The 25,672-nt window shown below is 38.8% G+C and overlaps 1 protein-coding gene across 2 annotated transcripts in view; it reads left to right on the top strand.

Moving 5' to 3' along the window:
- Positions 1–25,672, top strand: part of DNAH11 (dynein axonemal heavy chain 11) — a 315,578-nt gene that overhangs the window by 102,557 nt on the left and 187,349 nt on the right. For both annotated transcript variants that reach the window (XM_027872105.1, XM_027872104.1), the window contains exons 29-31: positions 4,209–4,358; positions 10,703–10,936; positions 24,898–25,029. In XM_027872105.1, coding sequence (XP_027727906.1) covers positions 4,209–4,358; positions 10,703–10,936; positions 24,898–25,029 — 516 coding nt within the window. The remainder of the gene's footprint in view (positions 1–4,208; positions 4,359–10,702; positions 10,937–24,897; positions 25,030–25,672) is intronic.

Genomic DNA, 25,672 nt, shown 5'->3' with positions numbered 1-25,672 from the left:
GTTTTTATCCTTTTTAAGGTCCCTCCCAACTCTGACCATCTTTGATGCTGAATGGTTGCTCCTCATTCCTGGGATAGACAGATAATTAGAGTATATGGAAGTTGCAGGGGGGTCAGCCCTGAGGGTGTAATTGATGGGAGGCGTGTTAATTACACTTCCTTTCCCCCTGTTTTCTGCAAGAGCAGATGTGGGTGACAGAGCACATTGCTGAACGGACTTGCATTTTTGAAATGTTAATTTCCCCAGATGTAAATAGCTCACTGCCACATCTACAGGTAGACAAAAGACACAGGTCCCAGAGGCCACCTTGTCAATAGATGGATGCACTGAATTCTTGTGAGCTCTGGGAATGGGATGGCATTAAAAAAAAAAACCACATATCCTTTTGGAAACCTGCTGAATGCTTGATGAAAATAACAGCCATGATATTCCTCACCCTAATGAAAGTTTATTCAAGCTACTCATTTCTCTTTGGCCTCAGTTTCCTTACCTGTAAAATGGAGGTTGTACTTAATCAGGGATTCTTTAACCTAAGGTCTGTGAACTTGTTTTTAAAAAAAAAATTTGATAATCGTATTTTGATATGAGTGGTTTGCTTTGTGACCCTATGTATTTTTTACATTAAAAACCTTGTTCTATTATGTTTAGGGGCAGCTAGGTGGTGCAGTGGATAGAGCACTGGCCCTAAAGTCAGGAGGACCTGAGTTCAAATTCGACCACAGACCAAACACTTGACACTTACTAGCTGTGTGACCCTGGGCAAGTCACTTAACCCCAATTGCCTTAAAAAAATAGAGAAAGAAAGAAAAAACCCTGTTCTGAGAAGGCTTCTATAGGCTTCATCCTATTGCCAAAGGGGATGATGCCAAAAGGGTGATGAGCTCTCGATCTCAGCCAGCTCTCAATTGATGATTCTTTGAAATGGGTTTGAATTGCTAATTGCTGTTCTTTTTTGAACATGAGCTATGTCCCATTTGATACCTTTTACTTTTAATCTGTCAGCTCTACATAGTACTCTTCTCCTCCTCCGCCACCCCTCCTCAGCATTGAGCCCTCCCTGCTAGAATAGTTTTGAAACATCTTATTGAAAAGTTATAATTCAGAAAAAGAAGATACTTCCATGCTAGACAATAAGAGGAAGGAAAAACCCATTAGAGAAGAAGAAAAAAAACACTAAAGGAGGAGGCAAAGTCTCTTAACTTCTGTTCATCTCAGTTTCTTCTTCTATAAAATGGGATAATAATAGCATCTACCTCCTATGGTTGTTGTGAGGGATCAAATGAGATAATTCCAAATTGCTTAATACAGTGCCTGGCACCTAGTAAGCACTATATGCATGTTCACTATTTTTAGCTATTTATTATTAAGATGCAAAGATCATCCAGGTCCCTACAAAGCTCTCTAGAAGGCTGAACACGGCAAGAATTGGCTGAGTGAGTGAAGAGCAGTGCATTCTTCCGCTGACTGAGCTGCTAGCCGTGGTCCTAGTCCTGTCTGGGGACTCATCACTCTCGTTCCTTCCCCAAATGGACAATCCTGAGTTTGTGTGATGGTGAACACCTCATTTATATGGCATCTCTGCACTGGAATATTATCCAAGCTCTTTGCACTGTATTATCCACAAACCACAGAATGGCTGAGTTCACAACGGCCACTTCAGCGTGACAATAAATTGTCTGATCGTTGGAGAGAGTTCTTTGTGTCCAGAAGCCCAGAGGGGACCATGCACAGAGATGTGGAAGGATGGGATCCCCCAGGCAGAGACCAGGACACAGCAGATCAACTCAAGTTTAAAGAGAGCCAGAGTCTTAAACACTCATCCTTTTCAAACTTGCACCTGATTTTCTAAAGTGATTTCCTCCCCTCTTCTCTGTTGACAGTGAATGGACTAGAAAAAACCTCCAAGGCTGGAGTCCAAAGATGGCCTTCCTCTCAAGGACAGTAGACCTGTCAGGGTTGGTTTGGCATTTGCAGAGTAGTCTGGCCACATGAGGCAGACTTTGGCTTCTGCCTCAGTTTACCCACCCCCATAAATAATCTCAGGCCCTGTAGGGGGTGGCATGGTGGAAAGAGCTTTGGAAGTGGAGTCACTCATATGACTTGGGCAAATCATCTCCCCTTGCTAATCCTGCTCTCTTCTCTATGAAATGGAGGGAGTTGGAGCCCCTGACCTTTGAGGCCCCTCATAGCTCTACAGCTGTGATCTTACGAGTTACTCTTCTCTCGTATTTCCGGGACACTGTGTTTTACATTTCCATGATATTTCAAGAAAAAGTCAAGGTGAGGGCTGTCACCCCTGTAGAATAAAATCAGAGGTATCGGTCTCTCGCCATCCCATGGGGCTTGAGTGTGAATGTATACTCTCTGGCCTGCATGTAGGGTGCAGGAGGAACGTCCCAGACAGCTGGTCTTAGATCAGTGAAAGGTATTATTTTAGCAGGTTTTCTCATTGCTAAATCACAGAAGTGTGTTCTTATGTACAATAGGATAGCAGGAAATGTGAGAAAATACCCAGTACAGGTGGAGGCTCTCTATCCTTGAGGTCTTTAAGTGGAGAATAGAGAATCTGAAGGGTTTTGATATTCACCAGCCGAGAGGCAGAGAGCTGGGCTATTATTACTATTGTTGGTTAGACAATGCCAGGGGGTCAGCACCTGAATGGAAGGCTGGTGGCAAAGCCTGGAGGCAGAGTGAGAGTTTGTATTGAGTTCAGGATGGATCAGGGCCTAGAGCCACCATACCATGGCTCAAACTCATGGTAACAGGTCAAGGCAACAGAGGTTAGCAGTGGGGATGCAGCAGCAAACCAGGGAAGGGGAAACAGGCAAGGACTCCCACAGGGATCCTGTTGATATGATTTCTACTTACCAGAATTATAGCCAACATTCATGCAATATTTTATGGTGGTAGTACAGTGGAAGGGGTCAAAGGAGCTGGGTTCAAGCTCTCCCACTAGCTAGCTGGGTGGCTTAGGGTAACTCCCTTTAGCTCTCTGGCCTCAGTTTCTTCAAGGGTAAAATTAGGGGGCTAAACTAGATAATCTCAAAGCCTGCTTCTAGCTCTAAAATCTATTATTTCATCATTCTAGCAACTTTGTGAAGGAGACGGGACAGGTGTTATAACAATACCCATTTTACAGAAGGGAAACCTCAGAGGTTAGATATTCATTTCCAACTTTTGTTGATTCTTGAAATGATTCAACTGATCTGGAAAAAAAAATGACTTACCATTTCAACAAACTTTGATTAAGTACTCATTCTATACAAGTCAGAGGGCTGAATTTGGTCACTCAATAGTCAAACACTTATCATGTGCTAGACACTAAGGATGCAAAGACCAAAGTGAAGTAGTCCCTGCCCTCAGGGAGCTTCCATTCTGCAGAGGGAGAGAAACAAGTACGGTATAGAAGCATGCACATAATTGATGCAATTGGAAAAGGGTCAGGAAGCTTCAGAAAGAAGGTGGCCTCTGAGCTGAGATTTGAAGAAAACTTGAGGTTGTAAGAACTGGAGCTGAGGAAGGTGTATGCTTCAGGCATGGAAATGGAATTTCATGGATAAGAAACAGTAAGACCAGTTGAGCTGGACCATAGAGTGCATGAAGGGAACAAATGTGTGATAAGGCTGGAAAGATAAGATGGGGCCAGGTTGTGAAGGGCATTGAATGCCACACCAAGGAGTATATATTTGATTTTAGAGATAAGGAGTCAAAGAACTTTGAGCACGGGAATGATATGGTCAGGCCAGAGCTTTCAGAGAACCCTTTTGGCAGCTGTGTGGAAGATGTGTTGGAGTAAGTGAGGTGAGCCTGGAGGGCCCAAGGCAAAAATGTCAAAGTCCTTCCCCTCCAGGGGCTTGCTTATACCTGGGAAATAGTGACAGATGTTACAATTATAGATTTAGAAGCTAGAAGACACTCAATGACCTCTAAGGTCTCGGCCTCTTCATTTTACTGATAAAGCAACTCAGGCCATAAGAGATGGGATGTGGCTTGTCCAAGATCATTCCAATGAAGCAGGATTTGAACCCAGATTCTGACTCCAAACCCTGTTCTCTCTCTGAGGCATCATGTTGACTGTGGTTTGTTTTAACAAATCATTTTAAGAAAAATGCTGTTACCTCCCTCTCTCCCCTTTCCCTATTATTCTAGAATACTAAAATCTTTAGTTAAAAAAAATGCCTTCTCCTTCTGTCTTTGCTTTGTTCTAGGTCACAAGACACTTGACCAAACTCTTTGACAGTATCGCAGATCTGCAGTTTGAAGACAGCCAGTGGCCAGCAGCCAGCAGAGCCATTGGGATGTACAGCAAAGAGAAGGAGCATGTACCCCTCCACACTGGATGTGAATGTTCAGGCCACGTAAGCAAAGATTCAGGAGTTGCTCTTCTAGAATGCTCTTATGGCAGTGGAAAGGGAGAAAGGTTGTGAGTCACAGGACCTGGGTTCAAAGTGAGTTGCTACTACTTCCCACCTGTGTATGTATAATTTTAATTTATTCACCCCCATCTATATTGAGTGAAAGGCTTCTGAATTTATTTATTCTCCAAACTTATTTTGTTTGTTGTTTTATATAAAGATGGACATAGGGACTGGACTTGTGAATTCATTTACATAAGGAACTCACAAGTGAGGAAACTCTCTCTACTAATACATGTTGATGCTTTCTCTACAATTTGTTGAGGGTTGCCTAGAGCGCTGAGAAGTTAAATGATTTTCCAATGGTTACAAAGCCAGGATGTATCAGAGGCAGAACCTGAAATTGTTGATTGTTTCCATGATTTGTTCTTTGACCTACTCATTTTTAGAATTATTTAGTTTCTGATTAGTTTTTAATCTATACTTTCATGACCCTTTATTGAAGGTAATTTTATTTTGCATTACAGTCTGAAAAGAGTACACTTATAATTTCTGCTCTTCTCCATTTGGTTATGAGATTTTTTTTTGCCATAATAGTCCATTTTTGTGAAGGTGCCATGTACAGCTGAGAAAAAGGTATACTCCTTTCTATTTCCATTCATTTTTTTCTATCATATCTAACTTTCCTAAAATTCTATTTGTTTCTTTAATTTCTTTTTTATTTATTTTATGGTTAGATGTATTTAGCTCTGAAAGGGGAAATTTGAATTCCCCCACAAGTATAGTTTAACTGTTTATTTCCTCCTATAACTCATTTAGTTTTTCCTTTAAGAATTCAAATACTATACCTTTTGAAGCATGTATGTTTAGCATGGATATTATTTCATTATTTATGGTGCATTTTTGCAAGATGTAGTTTCTTTGTCCTCTACTCCTCCCACTTGATCGTTCTGTATCAGTTCTTTTTTTATGCCTTTTTTGTATGAGATAATTACTCCTTTTTATCTCGACCTACAGTTTTATTTTTTTAGAATCACCCCATCATACACAGATCAGACTAAGCTTTTCTTTCAAACTACCCAAATAATGAGTCATAAAAATACTGATAACATTTTCACATATAAGAAGTAAACAATTTGACCTTGCTAAATCCCTTATAATTGGTCTTTAATGTGTACATTATATTTCTCTTGATTGTAACATGTTGAATTTTCCTTTAAGTTCTGCTGTTTTTGTTACAAATACCTGAAAGTCTTTCAGTTTGTTAAATGTCGGTTTTTTCCCGTTCGGGTTTATACTTAACTTTGCTGGCTAAGTTACCCTTGGTTGAAACCCCATCTCTTTTGCTTATGAAATATAGTGTTCCAAGACCTATGGCCCTTCAACATAGAAGCTGCTAGGTCTTGTGTAATTCTTTTTGTAGCTCCATGATATTTAAATTATTTTCTTCCTATTGCTTGCTATATTTTCTGCTTAACCTGGGAGCTTTGAAATTTGGCTGTGATATTCCTGTAAATGTTCCTCCTGTGATCTCTTTTAGGTGATGATTAGTGTTTTTTCTATTTCTGCTTTGCCTTCTTGTTCTAGAACTTTGGGCAATTTTCCTTGATAATTTCTTACAATAGTATATCATGATTCTTTTTTTAATTGTAACTTCCAGCTAGTCTTTCTATTTTTATATTGTCTCTCTTTGACCTGTTCTCCAGATTGCATATTTTTCTTATGAGATATTTCATATTCTGTTCTGTTTTTTCATGCTTTAGATTTTATTTTATTTTTTCTTGATGTCTTATAACATCATTAACTTCCCGTTGCTCAGTGTTAGTTTTCAAGGGATTATTTTCTTCCTTAAGTTTTTGATTTTCTATTTCCAGCTGGTTGACTTTCTTCTCATAATTTTCTTGAATTGCTATTATTTTTTCTAATTTTTTCCTCTATCTCTCTCATTTGATTTTTAAAGTCTTTTTTAAGTTCTTCGAAGAACTTTTTAGGGATTGGGATCATTTGACATTTCTCATTAAAAAAAAGTGACTTTTTTAGTTTTACCATTTTCCTGTGAACAAGAACCCAGATCTTCTTTATCCCCATAGTAGCTCTCTATGGTTGTGTTCTTTCTCCTTTGCTTACTCTTATTTTTATTTTTATTTTGTTTTTAGCAGCTTTTATTTTAATCAAGTTCTAGTCCCAAGGTATGGGGAATGATGCCCCAACCCTCAGGTGCTTCCTACTGTTATTTTCTAAGCTCTGGCCTGGGGCCCAACCTTGGGCACTCCTGTCTACCCCTAAGCCACAGGTAGGGCCCCAAATACAATATCCCAGAAACTTTATTGTTCCTTGTGGTCGCTTGTGTGACTGCAAACTAAAGCCGTCCTCCTCGCCCTGGTTTCAGTTCTATGACTCCTATGTTTATATTTTAAAGTATCTGTGCAGTTCATGTCTTTTCATCAGGAATGCTTGAAAGTCCTCTATTTCATTAAGGGCCCATTTTTTTTCCTCTGTGGGATTAGACCCAGTTTTACTGGGAGAACTAGGTTGTATGTCTATATCTTATGCCTCATGGAATATTGTACTCTAAGCTTTCCACTCTTTTAAAATAGTGTTTTCTAAATTTTGTGTTGTCCTCATGGTGGCTGCTCAGTACTTGAATTCTGTCTTTCTAATTGCTTGTAGTATTTTTCTTAGACATGGAAGTTTTGGATTTTTACTATAATATTTCTTGGAGTTTTCATTTGGGGGATTTTTTTTCAAAAGTTGCCTGACAGTTTCTTTCTATTTCTACTTTATCCTCTGGTGCTAAGAGATTTGACCAGTTTTCTGTTATGATTTCTTGAAATATGATGTGTAGGTTGTAGGATTTTTTAGTCATAGCTTTCAGGTAATCTAATGATTTTTACATTTTCTTTCCTAGATCCATTTGCCAGGTCAATGTTTTTCCTGTGAGGTACCTTATATTTTCTACTTTTTTTTCAGTCTTTTACTTTGTTTTTAAATTTCTTGTTGTCTCATGAAGTCATTAGCTTCTATTTGATCCATTCTAGTTTTCAAGGAGTTTGTTTCTTGGGTAGTGTTTCATACCTCCTATGCTAAGCTGTTAATTCCCTTTCTAATTCTTTCTTCCTTAGCTCTCATTTTTTTTTATTTTTTCCTCTAGCATGCTCATGCTCAATGATTTTAAAATCATTTTAGTGCTTTTTGAAAACTGTTTTTCATCTCTTTCAGGAATACTAGTTGTACTTGTGCCTAAGTTGTATTTTTCTTTGAGATTTTATTTGTGGATATTGTAGAGCTGTTCTTTTCTTCTGGGTTTGTGTCTTGAGCATCCCTGTCACCATAAAAGTTATTATGGTGGGATTCTTTTTTTATTTATTCATTTTTCCAACCTACTTCTTGACCTCAGACTTGATATTGGGGTAGGGCTCAGCACACTTCTGAAGGGAATGTCTGGGCTGACCTTGTGTCAGCTTTGGTACTTCTGCTACTTTCTTGGGATATTGTGTTATTCCAGGATTTCAGGGACCGCTCAGGCTGGGGACCTGCAAACTTCTAGAGCTTCCAAAGTAGTCTAATCCAGGGAAAAGTCTGAACATTGTTCTCTTACTGTGAAATGTACAAGCTTTTGACCTGAGTTTGGTGCTGCACCACACAGCTATGGGTTTGCCCTTGGTTAAAGTTTCAGTGAATTGCTATTGGATTCAACCAACTAGCCAACTAGAAAGCTCTACAGGTTCAAAGTGGCAGATCTTCAGGCTTCCCTTTGGCCTGGGTTTTCTGTCCTAGTTATTCTACTTCAGACTAGCCTGGAGGCTGAAACTGAGACCCTGATCCACAATAATAAGGGTTTTGGCCACACTGCTACTATTTGTTTCTGAACTTGTTCCTTGCCTACACAGTACATAGCCTAGGGCTTGTAACTGCTCTTCATGCCTGATCACCATGCCTAGACACAGGTCCCTTCCTCAGCCTGTCCTGGATCTGTGACCCATAACTGAGTAGTGATCAACAGAGTTGCCAGTTGGCACCTGTTCTTGCACCCTGCACAAGACTGAAGACCCATGTATGGGTCTGGGACCTCTATTTGCCATGCTGCAAAATCAAATCTCTCGGTTGATATGAGCTGGAGGTTCCATCCCCAATATCTGCAGACATCTATGTCTGTCTCCCTATACTGACCTGGGCTGGAAATATGATTAGTGTTTTTTTTTCTTGAATTGATTGATCAGGACTCAGTTTGATATGTGTTCTAGATGTTTTGTTGAAGAGCAGCAGTGCTCAGGGCAAAGTTGTCCTTCTTCCTACTACCTACTTCATTACCCATCCTATACTAGTTTTCTAGATCTGTGGAAGTGATGAGACTCTGTTTACCAATTCAGATCATCACATTTTCTGAAACTTATTGTCTTAGAGATTTACTAGGTACTAAGAGACTGTGATTTGCCCAGGGTCATATGGCCAGTATCTGTCAGAGGTGGGATTTAAATCTAGGTCTTTCTGACTCCAAGATGTGCTCTCTACCCACTAGGCTCTGCTGCCTTTGGCATGCATAACTGCCATATAGTAGAAGCTTAGTAAATGCTTGTTGATGTAAAGCCAACTGAAATCAATCAAGTCCAAACAAATTCAGCAAGAATATATTAAATACTATCTACTCTGGGCTTGTCTCTGTGCTTAGGACCCTGACAGTACAAAGATAAAAATGTGATAGTATTTGTCCTCAAGGAGCTTACCATCTAATGGGAGTGTGGGTGAAGGGAGACATGGACACAGTCATGATACAAGAAAAATGGAAAGGCCTTTTGAAGAATCTGATGATTGAATTGAGTCTTGAAGGAAGTAAGATTCTAAGAGAGAAGGTGAAGAGGAAGAACATTGGTGCAGGACACAGAGAAAGGAAAGGGAGCACTATATGTGAGAATGGGCCAATATGGCTCAATCACAGAGTACATGGAGAGGAGTAAAGTGTAAAAAGAATAAAAAAGTAGGAAAGATCCAGGTCATGAAGGGCTTCAGAAACTGAACAGTATTTCTATTTGATCCTAGAGATAATAGGGAGCCATTGGGATTTATTGAGTAAGGGGGAGAGGTGATGTTGTCAGACCTGCACTTTTGAAAAAATCGCTTATGAACTGAGAAAATGGTTTGGAGCAAAAAGTGACGGGAGGAAGGGAGGAACTACAACAGATTGGAGTGGAGAGGAGTCTATCCTGGCATTATTGGAAACATGAAGATAGGGGGAGGGCAGAATGGCATAGGGCATCAAGAGTAAACAAATACAGGCAGAAAAGAAGTTCCCAGGATCATTGTTGGGGCTGCAAAGGTAGTCAGTTCCAGTTGGATGCCATGATCAGAATATTGTATTTTATTTGGTAGGTAATAGGGAGAATCTACAGGCTTTTAAGTAGAGGAACGATTTGAAAGGAGCAGTACAATGGTAAGATAACTGCGGCAGTAGTTTTGAGGATAAATTAGAGGAAAAGATAAACATGAGGCAAGATGACTGGGAATTACAAGGTTACTGTAACTTGGACAAGAGGTGAGGGCACGTATAAGCAATATCCAATTGCTTACCTTCTCAAGGAGCAGGGAGGGTTGGGGTGGGGACAGAATTTGGAACTCAAAATTTTTAAAAATTTAAATTAAAAAAAATTTAATGAATTTTAATTTTTTACATAATTAGGAAATAGTTAATGAAGTAAATAAAATATATTTTAAAAAAGAAGTGAGGACCTGAGCTAGGCTCATTGTAGCATGAGTACAAAGGAAGGGAGATGTAAGAGATTTTAGTGAGGTGGCATCCACAGGAGTTGACAAATGATCATATTTGAGGGTGAGGTAACAGGAAGAGTATCAGGTACAGGGTCTAGGTGACTGGGATGAGAGTATTGACATAAACAGAAATAAGGAAGTTAGGGGACGGGGGGTTTTAAGGGGAGTTAACTTTTGAGCTTGATGACTATGAGGGGCAAGAAGAATGCCCAGGTGGAGATATGCAGCAAGCAGGGGGAAATCCAGGATTGGAGTTCAGGGGAAACGTTGGGAGTAGAGCTGTAACTTTCGGAGTCATCAGCATTGAGGTGATAACTGATGCCCTGGGAGTGGATCTGAGTACCCAGGGAGAGAGTAAATGTAAAGAAGAGAAGAGGCCCAAATGGATAGGCTCAGAGCCAGGTTAGGACCCCAGGTTCCTCCTGACTCCACATTTAGTGTACCACACTGTGCAATACTTAATTGGCTTTCAGTAAGTGTTACAGTCTCCCAGGTAGGGATACTGCCTTAGTCCCTTCAGAGCACCCACAGAATATGCTAGTGTTGGCATTAAGTCAGTAACATAGTGTTTTTATTTTCAAAAGGTGGAAACATGGCTCCAGGGTCTTGAAGAAGCCATGCAGGAAACAGTGCGCTGTTACATCACGGATGCTACGGCTGCCTTTGAAGAGAAGCCCAGGGAGCAGTGGATTTTGGATTTCCCAGCCCAAGTTGCACTGACCAGCTCGCAGATTTGGTGGACCACGGATGTGGGGATAGCCTTCAGCAGACTGGAAGAAGGATATGAAACAGCCTTAAAGGATTACAATAAAAAACAGGTATGCCCCAGAATCCCCACACCAATTCCAACTCTTGTCTGCCTAGATGGTACTTGGGGGTCTTAAAGTTAAATCCAGTAGAAAGCAAGCTCAGGAAGGTCTTGCTAAGGTGGAAATACTTTGAGTGTGGCCTGGTGGCAGACCAGATAAGTACCTGTCACCCGAGGACCAGCCAAGAAGCTCAACACCAAGTAAGCTGAAGGGAGACACATTTTCCTTTCATTTTAAGTCTCAGAGACCATCTACTGCATCATAGAAGGCTTACAATCTATGGCAGTAAAGGTAATATCTATGCTAAGGAAATTCCAGCTCCTTTAAACATTGTTGTATTTCATTGTTATAAAACTATAGGTCAGGAGGGACCTTTGGGGAAAACTCACTTAAACTCTTGCTTCTCTGCCAGCCAATCAACCCATAGGCATTTATTACATACCTACTGTGTGCCTGGGACCTACTGGGGTGCTGGGGCTACAGAAATGAAAACTAAATAGTTCTTGCTCTCAAGTAGCTTACATTCCGTCAAAGGCATCAGGATGTACAAATATAAATGAAGCTAGTCTATAACTACTCCAGGCAGATGGTATTATATCCTATAAAGATGGAGGTCATAGCATAGGGACTCTTTTAATAACAACAACTAGCAGTTATTTAGCTCTTTGAGGTTTGTAAAATGCTTTACAAATATTATCTCATTTGATCCTCACAACAAACCCTGAGAAGGAGGTGCTTATTATTATCCCAGTTTTATAGATGAGGAAACAGAGGCAGGCCGAGGTTAAATGACTTGTCCAGGGTCCCTCAGCTAATAAGTGCCTGAGAAAGGATTTGAACTTAGGTCCTTCTGACTCCAGGCACTATCTACTACACCATCCAGCTGCCTGATAGTAATAACAATTATTATTATATCATTATATATAATAATTGTATTATTACACAACATACAATTATTTTATTTTTTAACTAGACCTATGATTCCATTGGTATAGGTCACAGGGGTAAGGAACCTGCAGCCCTGAGGCCGCCTGTGGCCTTCTAGGTCCTTGGGTGTGGCCTTTTGATTGAGTCTAAGTTTTACAGAACAAATCCTTTTATTAAGGGGATTTGTCTTGTGAAGTTTGGATTCAGTCAGAGGGCCACAGGTTCTCACCCCTGTGCTAGGCCTTCCCCTACATCTCCTCTGAACCCTGGTCTGTAACATAATATCCCGGGTAGTAGGCGAAGTGTCTTTTTTTAAGTTTGTATTCTCCACACCTGGTAGGACATTTCTAATGGAGAAACCACCTCTGCCAATGCAAACAGGGAGGTGCTTTATAATCTCTGGTCTTAGAGATTGGCACCTAGAGGTGAAGTGATTTACTCACAGCTTCAGAGTCCAAGGCAGGATTCATCCCCAGGTCTTCCAGCCTCAGGCTGGCTCAGGATCCATTCTGTCACTCACTATGAATTACTCACATTTGCATGGTGTTTTCAATTTCTGAAGCCCTTAGCCTATACAATTTCACCAAGGCTTTCCCACCAGCCCTGTGTGGTGGGCACTAAAGACTAAGAAGGAAGCCAAGTCTCAGGGAAGTGACCTGCCCAGCATCACCAACTAGCCAATATGTGTCTGAAGCAGGATTTGAATCTAGGTTCTCATGACTCAAGGCCAGCTTTGTCTCCCAGATGGAACTCTGCTGTTCCATTATTAATAAACTGTAGACTGACTGCTTTGGAAAATAAAATTGCATTCAATTTAAGGAACTTCCATCCAGGGCCTACTTCGCTGTCAGCTGTGTGCCAAGTTGTAGAAGAGATAAGACATTGAGAAAATACTCAGTCCTCATTCATGGAGTTGACCACTTAGCAGGCTTATGATGTACACGGATAACTCTACTGCAAAATAGTATTAGGAAAGTTTATGGGGAAGGGTAGGGAATCTATAGCTAGGGGAGGGATGTCAGTGCCTAAGGAAGATTCAGGAGGTTGCATTTTAGTTGGACCATAAAAAGAGGTAGGATTCAACAGATGTGTGCAGGGAGAGAGAGGAGTGTTGCTGGCCCAGGAACAACACAGCATGTACAGAGGCTCCAATGTAGGAAAACGTGGCTTTCTATCAGGCACAGTAAGATGTCCTCCTTGGCTGGAATCTAGAGTATGTCAAGTGGAGTAATATGAGATTAGACTGGAAAAATAGGATGGCTTCAGATAGAGGGTCTCAAATACCAAATTAAGGAGTTTGAACTGGACTCAGTAGGCCAAGGAGGGGAAACATCAAAGGATTCTGAGCAAAGAAGGACCTAAGGAAGATGAGGCTGGGAGCTCAGCTCTCTTCCAGGTTTAGAGGAATGACCAAAGCCACTCTTCCAGTGGCTCATTCCACCTTCCTTAAGTGGCCTTGGGTTGGAGGTTTGCTTGTTTTTCCCTTCTTCTCTGAACATTTGAATGAAGTATTTTGTTTAAAAAGTATTGCCTTTGTTAAATAGAGGCTTCAGCCCTTAATAGAATGAACATCCCCATCTACATCTCTGGGTGAAGCCTTTTCTTCTGGCAATATCAGTAATGCCTCTGCCACAGCAGAGACCCTGGAATCACTCAGGGCTGCCTGCCCTGCCTCAGACTGGTCTGCTGGGAAGGTGGGAGCCCACAGCTTGATGTTTCCTTTGGTAGGGCTTGGGGAAAGTGGATGTTACCTGTTGTTCAGTTTGAAAAGGGACCATCTGCTAGAGGGCTTTCTAATTAGCATTATTCTTACTTATGCTAGCAGCATGTTGGGGTTTTTATTTTCTAACGAACTTTTAACCCTTAAAAACAAGCTTTATACTGAAAGTGAGATCATAGTTGGCGATCTGCTGAACAAGTCCTTCCCCACCCCACCCTCCTACTTCCCCCCAGGTCTCTGAGATTTGTTGGTAGCACAAGAACTAGACCAAGAAAATTATTCTAGGCCTTATTTGTCCCTGGACTTACCAAGATCCAATTTTAGAAAGAAAAAAACATTCTACATGTTTGCCAGTGGGTATATATCTCATCAACTTCTCTGAAATTATGTTGGTTAATGAGTATCTTTTTTGGTCATTTATTTTTTATGCTAGCGTGATTTGGCCATGTTACTCCCCTGCTCAAAGATCTTTAGGGGTTCCCTATTACCTTTAGGAAAAAAATACAAAATGTTGAACCCAGGGTTTAAAGCCCTCTCTACTGTTCTTTGTAACCTCAACACACACATAGCACAGTGCTTGGCATGTAGTTGGCACTTAATAAATATTTATTGACTCACTCACCTTTCCACCTGGATTTCCTATAGCTTTCCTTCACATGTATGCTATTCCAGTAAAATTGTTTTGGCAGATTATTCTTGGGATTCCTTTTCTGCATGGGTTGGATAAACTCAAATCTATTGATTACATTCCTCATACAAAACTTCCCTTTCCCACCTCCACATCTTTTCACAGGTGCTCCTCCATGTCTGGGAGGCACTGCCCCCTCACTTATACCACATGGACCCTAGTTTCCTTTAGAGCACAGTTCAGCTGCCTGCATCTCCAAGAGGCTTTTCCTAATCCCTTAATAGTTAAAAACTCTCCCTTTTAAAGTTATTTAACATATTTTCTTTTCTTTTTATTGATATATATATATATATGTACACACACACATACATATCTGTATACATGTTGTATTTCCCAGGAGAATGTGGCTCTTTAAAAGCAGGGAGAGACTACTTTATTTTCTTCCTATCTATCTCCAGCACCAAGGATAGTGCCTTGTATTTTACTGAAATTGAAGGTCCTGTCCCACTGTTCAGGTCCTCCTTCATATCCTTTGCTTCAATGTTTGTGGTTTCTTGTGTAATCATGGGCTTTGGATATGGGCAGATACACTCAACTGTACCTATTTTCACACAAAAAGGTTTGTATTTGTACAACATGCTTGGTAGGACCCAATGTGATAGAATTCACAGGGACCTATCAAACATCGTGGGCAGCATAAAGCAGTGCAAACAAGACCCAAAGGGGTAGAAGTCAGGAGATCTGGGTTCTAGTGAATCAATACAACAATAATTAAGTGCCTACTGTGTGCTGGGCACTGGGCTCTCCCCTTCCTACAGGGTAGCTGTATGACTTGACACGTATCACCTCCCTTCCTAGGCTTTCCGGTGTGGAGGAGTAGAGCTGGATTAAATCATCTCTAAGTGACTTCCCAGTTCTAACTTTCTCTGGTCCACTCTAGTTAAAGTAGAACCTTCCTCCCCAAACTGATGCTTCTCTGTTTCAACTCTCCTATGTGGTTTTCCTCATTTTCAACATTTAACTGTGTGTATATGTATATGTATGTATATGTGTATGTGTTTGTATAAATTGTCCATGCGTCTGCACACTCAGTCAGACTACATCTGGAGCAAAGTGTTCTGTCCTGGGTGCCCACTTTGAGGAAGAACATTGACAAGCTAGAGGACAGCCAGGCTGGCCAAGGGTCTTGAGTTTGTGCCAAATGGGGATTGGCTGAAGGACCTGGAGATGCTCTGCTTAGTCTGGACAAGGTTGCAGAGTGGAGGGGCCTGCTAGCTCTGGGCCCCCTAGCCCTGTCTAAGTATCTGAAGGGCTGTTGTGGGGAAGAAGGGGGAGTGGGAGGTTCAGAGAGACAGGTTCCAACTTACTATGAGGAGAAGCTCCCTGAGAGTTTGAGGTTACCCAGAGTATAGTGGGCAGCTGAGGGAGGCAGGAACTTTACAGTCACTGGCTTCTAGCAAAAGGTAGACAGAAGGCCACTTGCCAGGGATGCTGTAGAGAGGATGCTTGCTTAGGGAATAAGAAACCTTCTCTCTTGTTCTAGAGCCAATCTTGATTATGAGAGTAGAATATCAAAGGTTCCCTGAGGGTAAGAGCTGTGTTCCTCTCTTCTTTGTAGCACAGTGACTTGTTCAGGGTAGGTGCTTAAGAAATGTGCTTATTGGATTGGGTTAGATTGGATTAATGGGCCACCTCAGAAATTCAAAGTTCAAAGGGACCTCAGTGGATGTGTTGTTATTTAGTTGTTTCTCCCCCAGTCATGTCCATCTCTTTGTGTCCCCATTTGGGGTTTTGTTGGCAGTGATAGCAGAGGGGTTTGCCGTTTCCTTCTCCGGTTCATTTTACAGTTGAGGAAAATGAGGCAAACAGAGGTAGGTGACTTGCATGGGGTCATACAGCTAGCATCTGAGGCAGATTTGAACTCAAGAAGATGAGTCTTTCTGACTCCAGATAGTGCCTGGCACTATCCACTGTGCCATCCAGCTGCCCTAATGGATGTCTAGTCTAACCCATTCCTGACTAAATCCTCTCTGCAACATTCCCCACAAAGGTGCCATCCATCCTCTACTTGAAGCCCAGCAGTGAGTACCCGCCATCTCTTAAGACAAGCCATGTCATTTCTGGGTAGCACTTGTTGTGAAGTTTGGCCTGGAACAGAAACTCAGGTTGCCTTTCTCCGATTCCTGCCTGTAGCCCCTAGATTTGTTCTCTGGGCCAAGCACCTGGGCTAGTGCATTGACTTTCAGATCTCTGACCCCCAGCCCTCACCCCCACTTGCCATGAGCCCCAAAGATGCTTTCACTCACTAGCCCTCTCCTTCACTGAGTACCTCCCTATGGTACATACATGAGCTTTGTGCCCTGCTGATTTCTATGAGGGCTTTTGTGCAACACGTAAGAAGTACTGCAGGGATTCTTGATGCCCAGATAAGGATCACTGGGGGTGGGGAAAGTTTAAGAGCCACTGGTCTTTCTGATGAGAGTAAACTCTGCCAGGCTTAAACATCTACATTGGGATCCATTTCAAGACCACATAGTCTAGAAATGAGAGAGTGGCCAGGTATTGGCTCATGCTCTTAGGTCAATTTGTAAGCCATAGGATCTCAGAATTGAAATTTAAGAACTGAGCCCCAGAGGATGAAGTGATTTCCCCAAATCCCACAGATAAGACAAGAGCAATGCTAGATCTCTAACTTGAGGCAGCTAGGTGGTGCAGTGCTGATCTGAGAGTCAGGAAGACTCCTTTTCCTGAGTTCAAATCTGGGGTCGGACACTTACTTGTCATGTGACCCTGGGCAAGTCACTCAACCCTGTTTGCCTCAGCTTCCTCATCTGTAAAATGAGCTGGATAAGGAAATAGGAAACCCTATTCCAGTATCTTTGCCAAGAAAACCCCAAATGGGGTCATGAAGAGTTGGGCACGACTTAAAAACAACTGAACAGGAATAATAGGTCTCTAATCCAGAGACAGTAACCTGGGTTCAAATCCTGCTTCCGACATCTACCTGGGTGACTGTAGGAAAGTCATTTAAGTTCCTGAGCCTTCATTTCCTTAACTGCAAAATGAGAGGAGGAATAGGCGGCCTCTACAATCCTTTCGGGCTCTACATCTGTGATCCCATGTCTTCAGATGCAGTGTGCTGTCCACTGTGCCATATTGCCTCTGGTCAACCACATACATTCAAACCTCACAAATTCCATGTGAAAACAGTGGTAGAGTATGACAAAATAGAAGCCATTTTACCATCTTATTTTGGGTTGTGTCCACTTCTGGTCTCCACCATGTAATAGTCCTATGATCCACTTGGAAGCAGAAGGCTTCGGTACCTAGCTCTTCCATTAGGAAGAGATAATATGCTTAAGACTTTTCTAAAAGTAAAATTATTTATTTTAACATTAACTTTTCTCATTTGAAGTTTCAAATTTTCTCTCTCCCTCCCGTTCCTCACTCATTGAGAAGGCAAGAAATATGATATCAATCATACATGTGAAATAATACAAAACATATTTCTACATTAGCCATGTTGCAAAAAAGGAAGAAAAATAAAGAAAGTGAGAAAATTACATTTCAATCTTCACTCAGACTCCATCAATTCTTTCTCTGGAGGTGAATAGCATTTTTTATCATAAGTCCTTTGGTATTGTCTTGGATTACTGTATTGCTAAGAATAGCTAAGTCATTCATAGTTGCTCATCACACAATATTGCTGTTACTTTGTATAATGTTCTTCTGTTTTTGCTCACTTCACTATGCATCAATTCACGTAAGTCTTTCCAGGTTTTTCTGAAACTATCCTGCTCATCATTTCTTATAGTATAGTAATATTCCACCACACATATACCACAACTTGTCCAGCCATCCCCAATTGACAGTCATCCCCTCAATTTCCAATTCTTTGCCACCACAAAAATGAGTTGCTATATTTTTTACATATAGTTCCATTTCCTTTTGTTTTGGTATCCTTGTGATACTCACCTAATAATGTTATTTCTGGGTCAAGGGGTATGCACAGTTTGGTTGCCCTGTGGGCATAGTTCCAAATTGCTCTTCAGAATGGTTGGATCAGTTCACAACTCCACCAACAGTGTGTTAGTGTCCCAATTTTTCCACATCTCCTCCAATATTTGTCATTTTCCTTTTCTGTCATGTTAGCCAATCTGATAGGTTGAGGTGGTCCAACCTAAGAATTGTTTTAATTTGCATTTCTCTAATCAGTAATGATGTAGAGCAGTTTTTTTTTTATGTGACTATAGAAAGCTTCTGAAAAATTGCCGGTTCATATCCTTTGGTCATTTATCATTTAGGAAATGACTCATATTTTTATAAATTTGACTCAATTCCTTATATCTTTGAAAAATGAGGCCCTTACCAGAGAAACTTGTTATAAACTTTCCCCTTAATTTCCTGCTCTCCTTCTAATCTTGACTGCATCAGTTTTGTTTGTGCAAAAAAAATTAATATAATCAAAATTATCCATTTTACATCCCATAATGCTCCCTATCTCTGCTCATAAATTATTCCCTTATTCATAGATCTGACAAGTAAAATTTTTGTTTGTCTCCCATTATGTCTATATCATGTGCTCATTTTGACCTTATCTTGTTATATAATGTGAGATATTGGTCTATACCTAGTTTCTCCCAAACTGCTTTCCATTTTCCCCAGAAATTTTTGTCAAATAGTGATTTCTTACCCCCAAAGCTTTGATCTTTGGGTTTAGCTAACACTAGATGACTATGGTCATTTACTACTATGTGTGGTGTACCTAATCTACTCCACTGATCCACCTCTCTATTTCTTAGCCAGTACCAGATTTTTTTTTTAATGATTACCACTTTGTAATATAGTTTGAAATTTGGTACTGCTTGGCTGCCTTCCTTAACATTTTAAAAATTGATTGTCTGGACATTTTTTTACCTTTTATTCTTCCTGATAAATATTGTTATTCTTTTTTCTAGCTCTGTAAAATATTTTTGATACTTTAATTGGTATGGCACTGAATAAGTAAATTAATTTAGGTACAATTGTCATTTTTATTATATTTTATTATATTGAGCAATTAATATTTCTCCAATTGTTTAGATCAGTCTTTATGTGTAAAGTGTTTTATATTTATGTTCATATAGTTACTAGCTTTGTCTTCGTAGACTCCCAAGTATTTTATATTGTCTGCAGTTATTTTAAATGGAATTTCTCTTTCTATCTCTTGCTGCTGGGTTTTGTTCGTAGTATATAGAAATGTTGATGATTTATCTGGGTTTCTTTTATATCCTGCAACTTTGCTAAAGCTGTTAATTAGTTCAATTAGTTTTTAGTTTATTTTCTAGGGTTTTCTAAGTATACCATCATATTGTCTGCAAAGAGTGATAGGTTTGTTTCCTCATTGCCTATGCTAATTCCTTCAATTTCTTTTTCTTTTCTTAATGCTATAGCTCGCATTTCTAATACAATATTGAACAATAGTGGTGATAATGGAAATCCTTGTTGCAAACCTAATCTTATTGGGAAGGCTTCTAGCTTATTCCCATAGCAGATAATGTTTGCTGATGATTTTAGATATATACTACTTATCATTTAAAGGAAAATTGCCTTTATTCCTATGCTTTCTAGTGTCTTTTTTAATAGGAATAAGTATTGTATTTTATTTAGAAGCTTTTTCTGCATCTATTAAGATAACCATATGATTTTTGTTGTTTTTATTAAGAATATTTTCAATTATGCTGATAATTTTCCTAATATTGAACCAGCCCTACATTCCTGGAATAAATCCCACCTGGTCCTAGCATCTTTGTAATATATTGCTATAATCTCCTTGCTAGTCTAGTATATTATTTAAAGTTTTTACATTAATATTCATTGGGGAAATTGGTCTGTAGTTTTCTTTCTTTGTTTTTATTCTTCCTGGTTTAGGTATCAGAACCATATTTGTGTCAGAAAATTAATTTGCTAAGATTCTTTCTTTGCCTATTTCCCCCAAATAGTTTATATAGTATTGGAAATAATTATTCTTTAAATGTTTGATAGAATTCACTGGTGAATCCATCTGGTCCTGGGAATTTTTTGTTAGGGAGTTCATTTATGGCTTGTTCAATTTCTTTTTCTCACATAGGGTCATTTGAGTATTCTATTTCTTCTTCTGTTAATCTGGGCAATTTATTTATGTAAATAATCATCCATTTAACTTAAATTATCAGATTTACTGGCATATAATTGGGCAACATAGCTCCTTTAATTTCTTGTTCATCATTGGTGAATTCACCCCTTTCATTTTTGATACTGATAATTTGGTTTTATTCTTTCTTTTAAAAAAAATAGAAATCAATTAATAGTTTATCTCTTTTATTAGTGTTTTTTTTTCCATTTCACAAAGCCAGCTCCTAGTTTTATATGGCTTTTGTATTTTCAATGTTATCTCTCCTTTGATTTTCAGGATTTCTATTTTGGTGTTTTAATTGGGAATTTAATTTTTTTCTAGTTTTTTTTTTAGTTGCATGCCCAATTCATTAATCTGTACTTTCTTTCTTACATTGTCATTTAGATATTTAAATTTTAGAGATTTTAGAGACATAAATCTTCCCCTAAGTACTGCTTTGGCCACATCCTACAAATATCAGTATGTAGTTTCATTATTGTCATTCCCTTTAATGAAATTACTGATTGTTCCTATGATTTGTTCTTTGACCCACTCATTTTTTAGGATTCAATTATGTAGCTTCCAATTATTTTTTATTTTGTGCTTTCATAGTCCTTTATTGAATGCAATTTTTATTGCATTATGGTTTGAAAATGATACTTTTGATATTTCTGCTTTTCTGAATTTATTTGTAAGTTTAATACATAGTCAATTTTTGTGCTGAGAAAAAGATATTTTCTTTTCTCTTCCCATTCAGTTTTCTCCAGAGGTCTAGTAGTATAGCTAACTTTTCTAATATTCCATTATTTGTAAGTTTAATACATAGTCAATTTTTGTGCTGAGAAAAAGATATTTTCGTTTCTCTTCCCATTCAGTTTTCTCCAGAGGTCTAGTAGTATAGCTAACTTTTCTAATATTCTTAGCTTCTTTCTTTTTTATTATGTGGTTCAATTTATCTAGTTCTGAGAGGAGAAAGTTGAGGTCCGTCACTAGTATAGTTTTATTTTCCATTTCCTCCTGTAACTCATTTAAACTTTTCCTTTAAGAATTTGGAATGCAATGCCATTCTGGTGTATATATATTTAGTATTGATACTACTTTATTGTCTATGGTACCTTTTAGGAAAATGTTATTTTCTTTATTACCCTTTTAGTTAGGTGGATTTTTGCTTTTACTTTATTTGAGATCATGATGACTATCCCTGTCTTTTTCACTTGAGCTGAAGTATTATGGATTTTGCTCCAGTCCCTTATTTTAACTCTGTGTGGTGTCCCTCTATATCAAGTGTGTTTCTTATACATAACATATTGTTGGATTCTGGTTTCTAATACATTATGCTATCTGCTTCTGTTTTATGGATGAGTTTATCCCATTTACACTCACAGTTATGATTGTAACTGTGTCTTTCCCTCCATGCTATTTATCCTGTTATCCTTCTCTCCCTCTTTTTTACCTTGTTTAGTGTGTTTTGCTTCTCCCTTAATCTTCCCTCTCTTCTATTATGATACCCTTCCCACTTCTCTGTTGGGTAAGAAATATTTCTATACCCAACTGATTGCATTTGTCATTATTCCAAGAAAGTGAGCTCAAAGAATTGTCTGCCACCACCCCCATTTCTCTTTCCACTGTAAAAGTTCTTCTCGGCATACCTCTTTTATGTGACATAATTTCCCTATTCTTCCTCTCCTTTCCCCCTTCTCTCATTTCATTCCTCTTTCTCATCCCTGAATTTTTTTAAGTCATCCCATAATATTCAACTCACACCCATGCCCTCTGCTTATGTATACTCCTTCTAACTGCCCTAAAAGTGATAAAAATCTTGGGAGTTAAAAGGATCATCTTCCCACATAGGAATGTAAACAGTTTGATTACATTTAGTCCCTTATGATTTCTCTTTCAAGTTTATCTTTTTATATTTCTCTTGAGTTTTGTGTTTGAATGTCAAATTTTCTATTTAGCTCTGCTCTTTTCATCAGGAATGCTTGAAAGTCTTCTATTTTATTAAATATCCATTTTTCCCCTTAAGGATTGTATTCAGTTTTGTTGGGTAGGTTATTCTTAGTTGAAATCCTAGCTCCTTTGCTTTCTGGAATATCATATTCCAAGTCCTCTCCTCCTTTAATGTGGCAGCTCCTAAATCTTGTGTGATCTCTATCATTCAGATTTTCCCAATAGTCATCATTTTTATTTTTAACAGAATCAATTATTCTTACATTCTATTAATAATATACCATAGTTCCACATAAGTCATCAGCATTTCTATATATCACCAACAAATCCCTGTAAGAAGATATAGTGAGAGATATTTCATTTAAAATAACCATAGACAATATAAAATACCGGAGAATATACCCACTAAGGCAAACCCAGGATCTTTATGAATGTAATTATAAAGCAAATAAAGTCAGATTTAAATAATTGGAGAAATATTAATTATTCATGTGTAGATTGAGCCAATATAATAAAAATAACAATTCTACCTAAACTAATCTATGCATTCAGTGCCATCCCAATTAAACTACCAAAAATTAATTTATTGAGCTAGAGAAAAATAATAAAATTCATTTGGAAGAATAAAAGGTCAAGAATATCAAAGGAATTAATTTAAAAATGTAAAGGAAGGAGGTCTAGCAGTGATCTTAAACTGTGTTATGAGGTGATAATTATCAAAACTATTTGCTACTGGTTAAGAAATAGAAAGATGAATCAGTAGAATAGAGTAGTTATGCAATGTATGGTAACCTTATGTTTGATAAATGTGAAGATCTAAGTTTTGGGGATAAGAACTCATTTGATAAAAATTGCTGGGAAAACTGGAAAGCAGTCTGGCAGAAACTAGGTGTAGATCCATATCTTATACTGTTTACCAAGATAAGGTCAAAATGGATACATGACCTAGACATAAAGGGCAATGTCACGAGTAAATTAGAAGATTACAAAACATATTACCTATCTGATAGATAGGAGAAGAATTTGTAAATATGAGAGAGAGAGAGAGAGAGAGAGAGAGAGAGAGAGAGAGAGAGCATTGTGGAATGTGAAATAGGTACTTTTGAATACATTAAATTAAAGAGGTTTTGTACAAATAAAACCAATGTAGCCAAGATTAGAAGGAAAGCAGAACATTGTGAAAACATTTTAATAGATATTTTCTTGAATAAAGGCCTTATATCTCAAATATATAGAGAACTATGACAAATTTATAAGAATGAATCTTTTCCCAATTGATAAATGGTCATAGAATATGGACAGGCAGTTTTTGGAGGAAGAAATCAAAGCCATATATAGTCATATGGAAAAATGCTTTAAATCATTATTGATTAGAGAAATGCAAAATAAAACAACTTTGAAGTACCATCTCACTCCTATCACATTGGTTGAAATGACAGAAGGAGAAAATTACAAATGTTGGAGGGGATGTGGGAAAATCAGGACACTAATACACTATTGGTAGAATTGTGAATTGGCCCGATCATTTTGGAGAACAATTTGGAGTTATGCCCCAAAAGTTATAAAAATGTTTATACCCTTTAACCCAGCAATGCACCCTTATGTCTATTTCTCAAGGTGAGCAGGAAAAAAGGAAAAGAATCTATATGTTCTAAACTATTTATAGCAGTTCTCTTTGTGGTGGCAAAAAACTGGAAAGTGAGGGGATGCCCATCAATTGGGGAATGGCTCAACAAGTTGTAGTATATCATTGTGATGGAATACTACTGTGCTGTAAGAAATGATGGGCAGGCTGATTTTAGAAAAAACATGGAGTGACTTGCTTGAAATAATGCAGAATGAAACAAGCAGAATTAAGAAAATGTTCTATACAGTAACCATAATATTGTTCAAAGAGTAAGTGTGAATGACTAAGTTATTCTGAGTAATAAGAACATTGAAATCATCTACAAAGGACTCATGAAGGAAGATATTCTCCACCTCCAGAAAAAGAACTGATATGTGGAAGTATGTATTGTATGGTTCCACATTTATCTATATCAAATATTGATCTTCTCTAATGTGGGGCTTGGAGGGAGAAAACACAGAACTCAAAATGTAATAAAAAAAATTAAATAAATAAATGAAGTACCATAGAATGAATGCTTCCTTAGGCATGGCAGAAGGAAGGCTAAATATATTTATGTGAAGCCTGAGTTTGATTCCTATGTCTAACACTACTTTTTTTTTTAACTTTGGACAAGCTGTATTATATCTCCGAGACTCAGTTTCCTCACATATAACATGGGAATAATAATAGTATCACCCCACAGGATTATTGTGAGGATCAAGTACGAAATATAAAAAAAGCAAGTTACAAAGCTTAGGGTATCATAGAAATGCCACATGGAATTCCTATTATTAATCTTTTTTGTTTGCATCTGAGAGGGTTACTCAGCTCAAGCTGAGCATCATCCTTTCTTTCTTTTCTTTTCACTTTCACTCTTTTGTGCTTTGTCCCCTTAAGTCTTTTTCTATAGTTAACTGGGGTACATGAATCATTTGATAGAGAGACAGGGCAGGTGGAGCTGGTCAAATGGGTGTATTGAATAGAATTCTTTTTATCTGTTGAGATCTCTCAGCTGAATGCACTGATTGCCCTGCTGCTGGGTGAGCTCACCCCAGGAGACCGGCAGAAGATCATGACCATCTGTACCATTGATGTCCATGCCCGGGATGTTGTGGCCAAGCTGGTTTCTCAGAAGGTAATTATGTTCAAGGGCTTTGGGGGTCTAGATGTGTTCTGGGTACATTTCACAGAGTACTTGTATCCTTTCAAAATAATTCAATAATGATTCAACAAACATTGAGTCAGCCTCTGATTTCCAGGAGGTATAAGTGTGAATATCTTAGCTGCCCTGAGATGTTTGCTCTGATATTTGGGTTTGCAAGATTGTGATTATCTGTGGAGTTTTCCTATTCAGAGTATATTTTTAATATTCTCTGTTCTCTTTACTCATGAATTGCCAGAAAAAGGAAAAAAAGAGCATCTGGGGCCCAAAGGGACTGTCTCATCAATTGATTTGCTGCTAGGGGTGGTGTCACAGGGTCTCCTTGGACCTCCATCTTCATAATCTATAGCATTCTGAGGTACCCATTTATATCAGACCTGGAAAGAACCTTGGAGTGCATGCAGTCCAACCAGCCAGGATCGATAATCTCTTCTCTCATATAGCTACTGGCCACCTAGCTTTGGTTGAAGATCTCAGATAAGGAAGAGCTCACCACTTCCAAAGAAGCTCATTCCATTTTTCTGTAGCTCTAATTGTGAGGAAGTTTTCCTTACGTTGAGGACAAACATCCAAATAATTAGAGGTTGCCAAATATGTTTAACCACAAACTCCTTTA

Source organism: Vombatus ursinus, unplaced genomic scaffold (assembly GCF_900497805.2).
Source record: "Vombatus ursinus unplaced genomic scaffold, bare-nosed wombat genome assembly UNPS02014799.1, whole genome shotgun sequence".
Lineage (NCBI taxonomy): Eukaryota > Metazoa > Chordata > Mammalia > Diprotodontia > Vombatidae > Vombatus > Vombatus ursinus.
The sequence above is the reverse complement of the archived record's forward strand: the minus strand, read 5'-3'. Positions and strand labels throughout refer to the sequence as shown.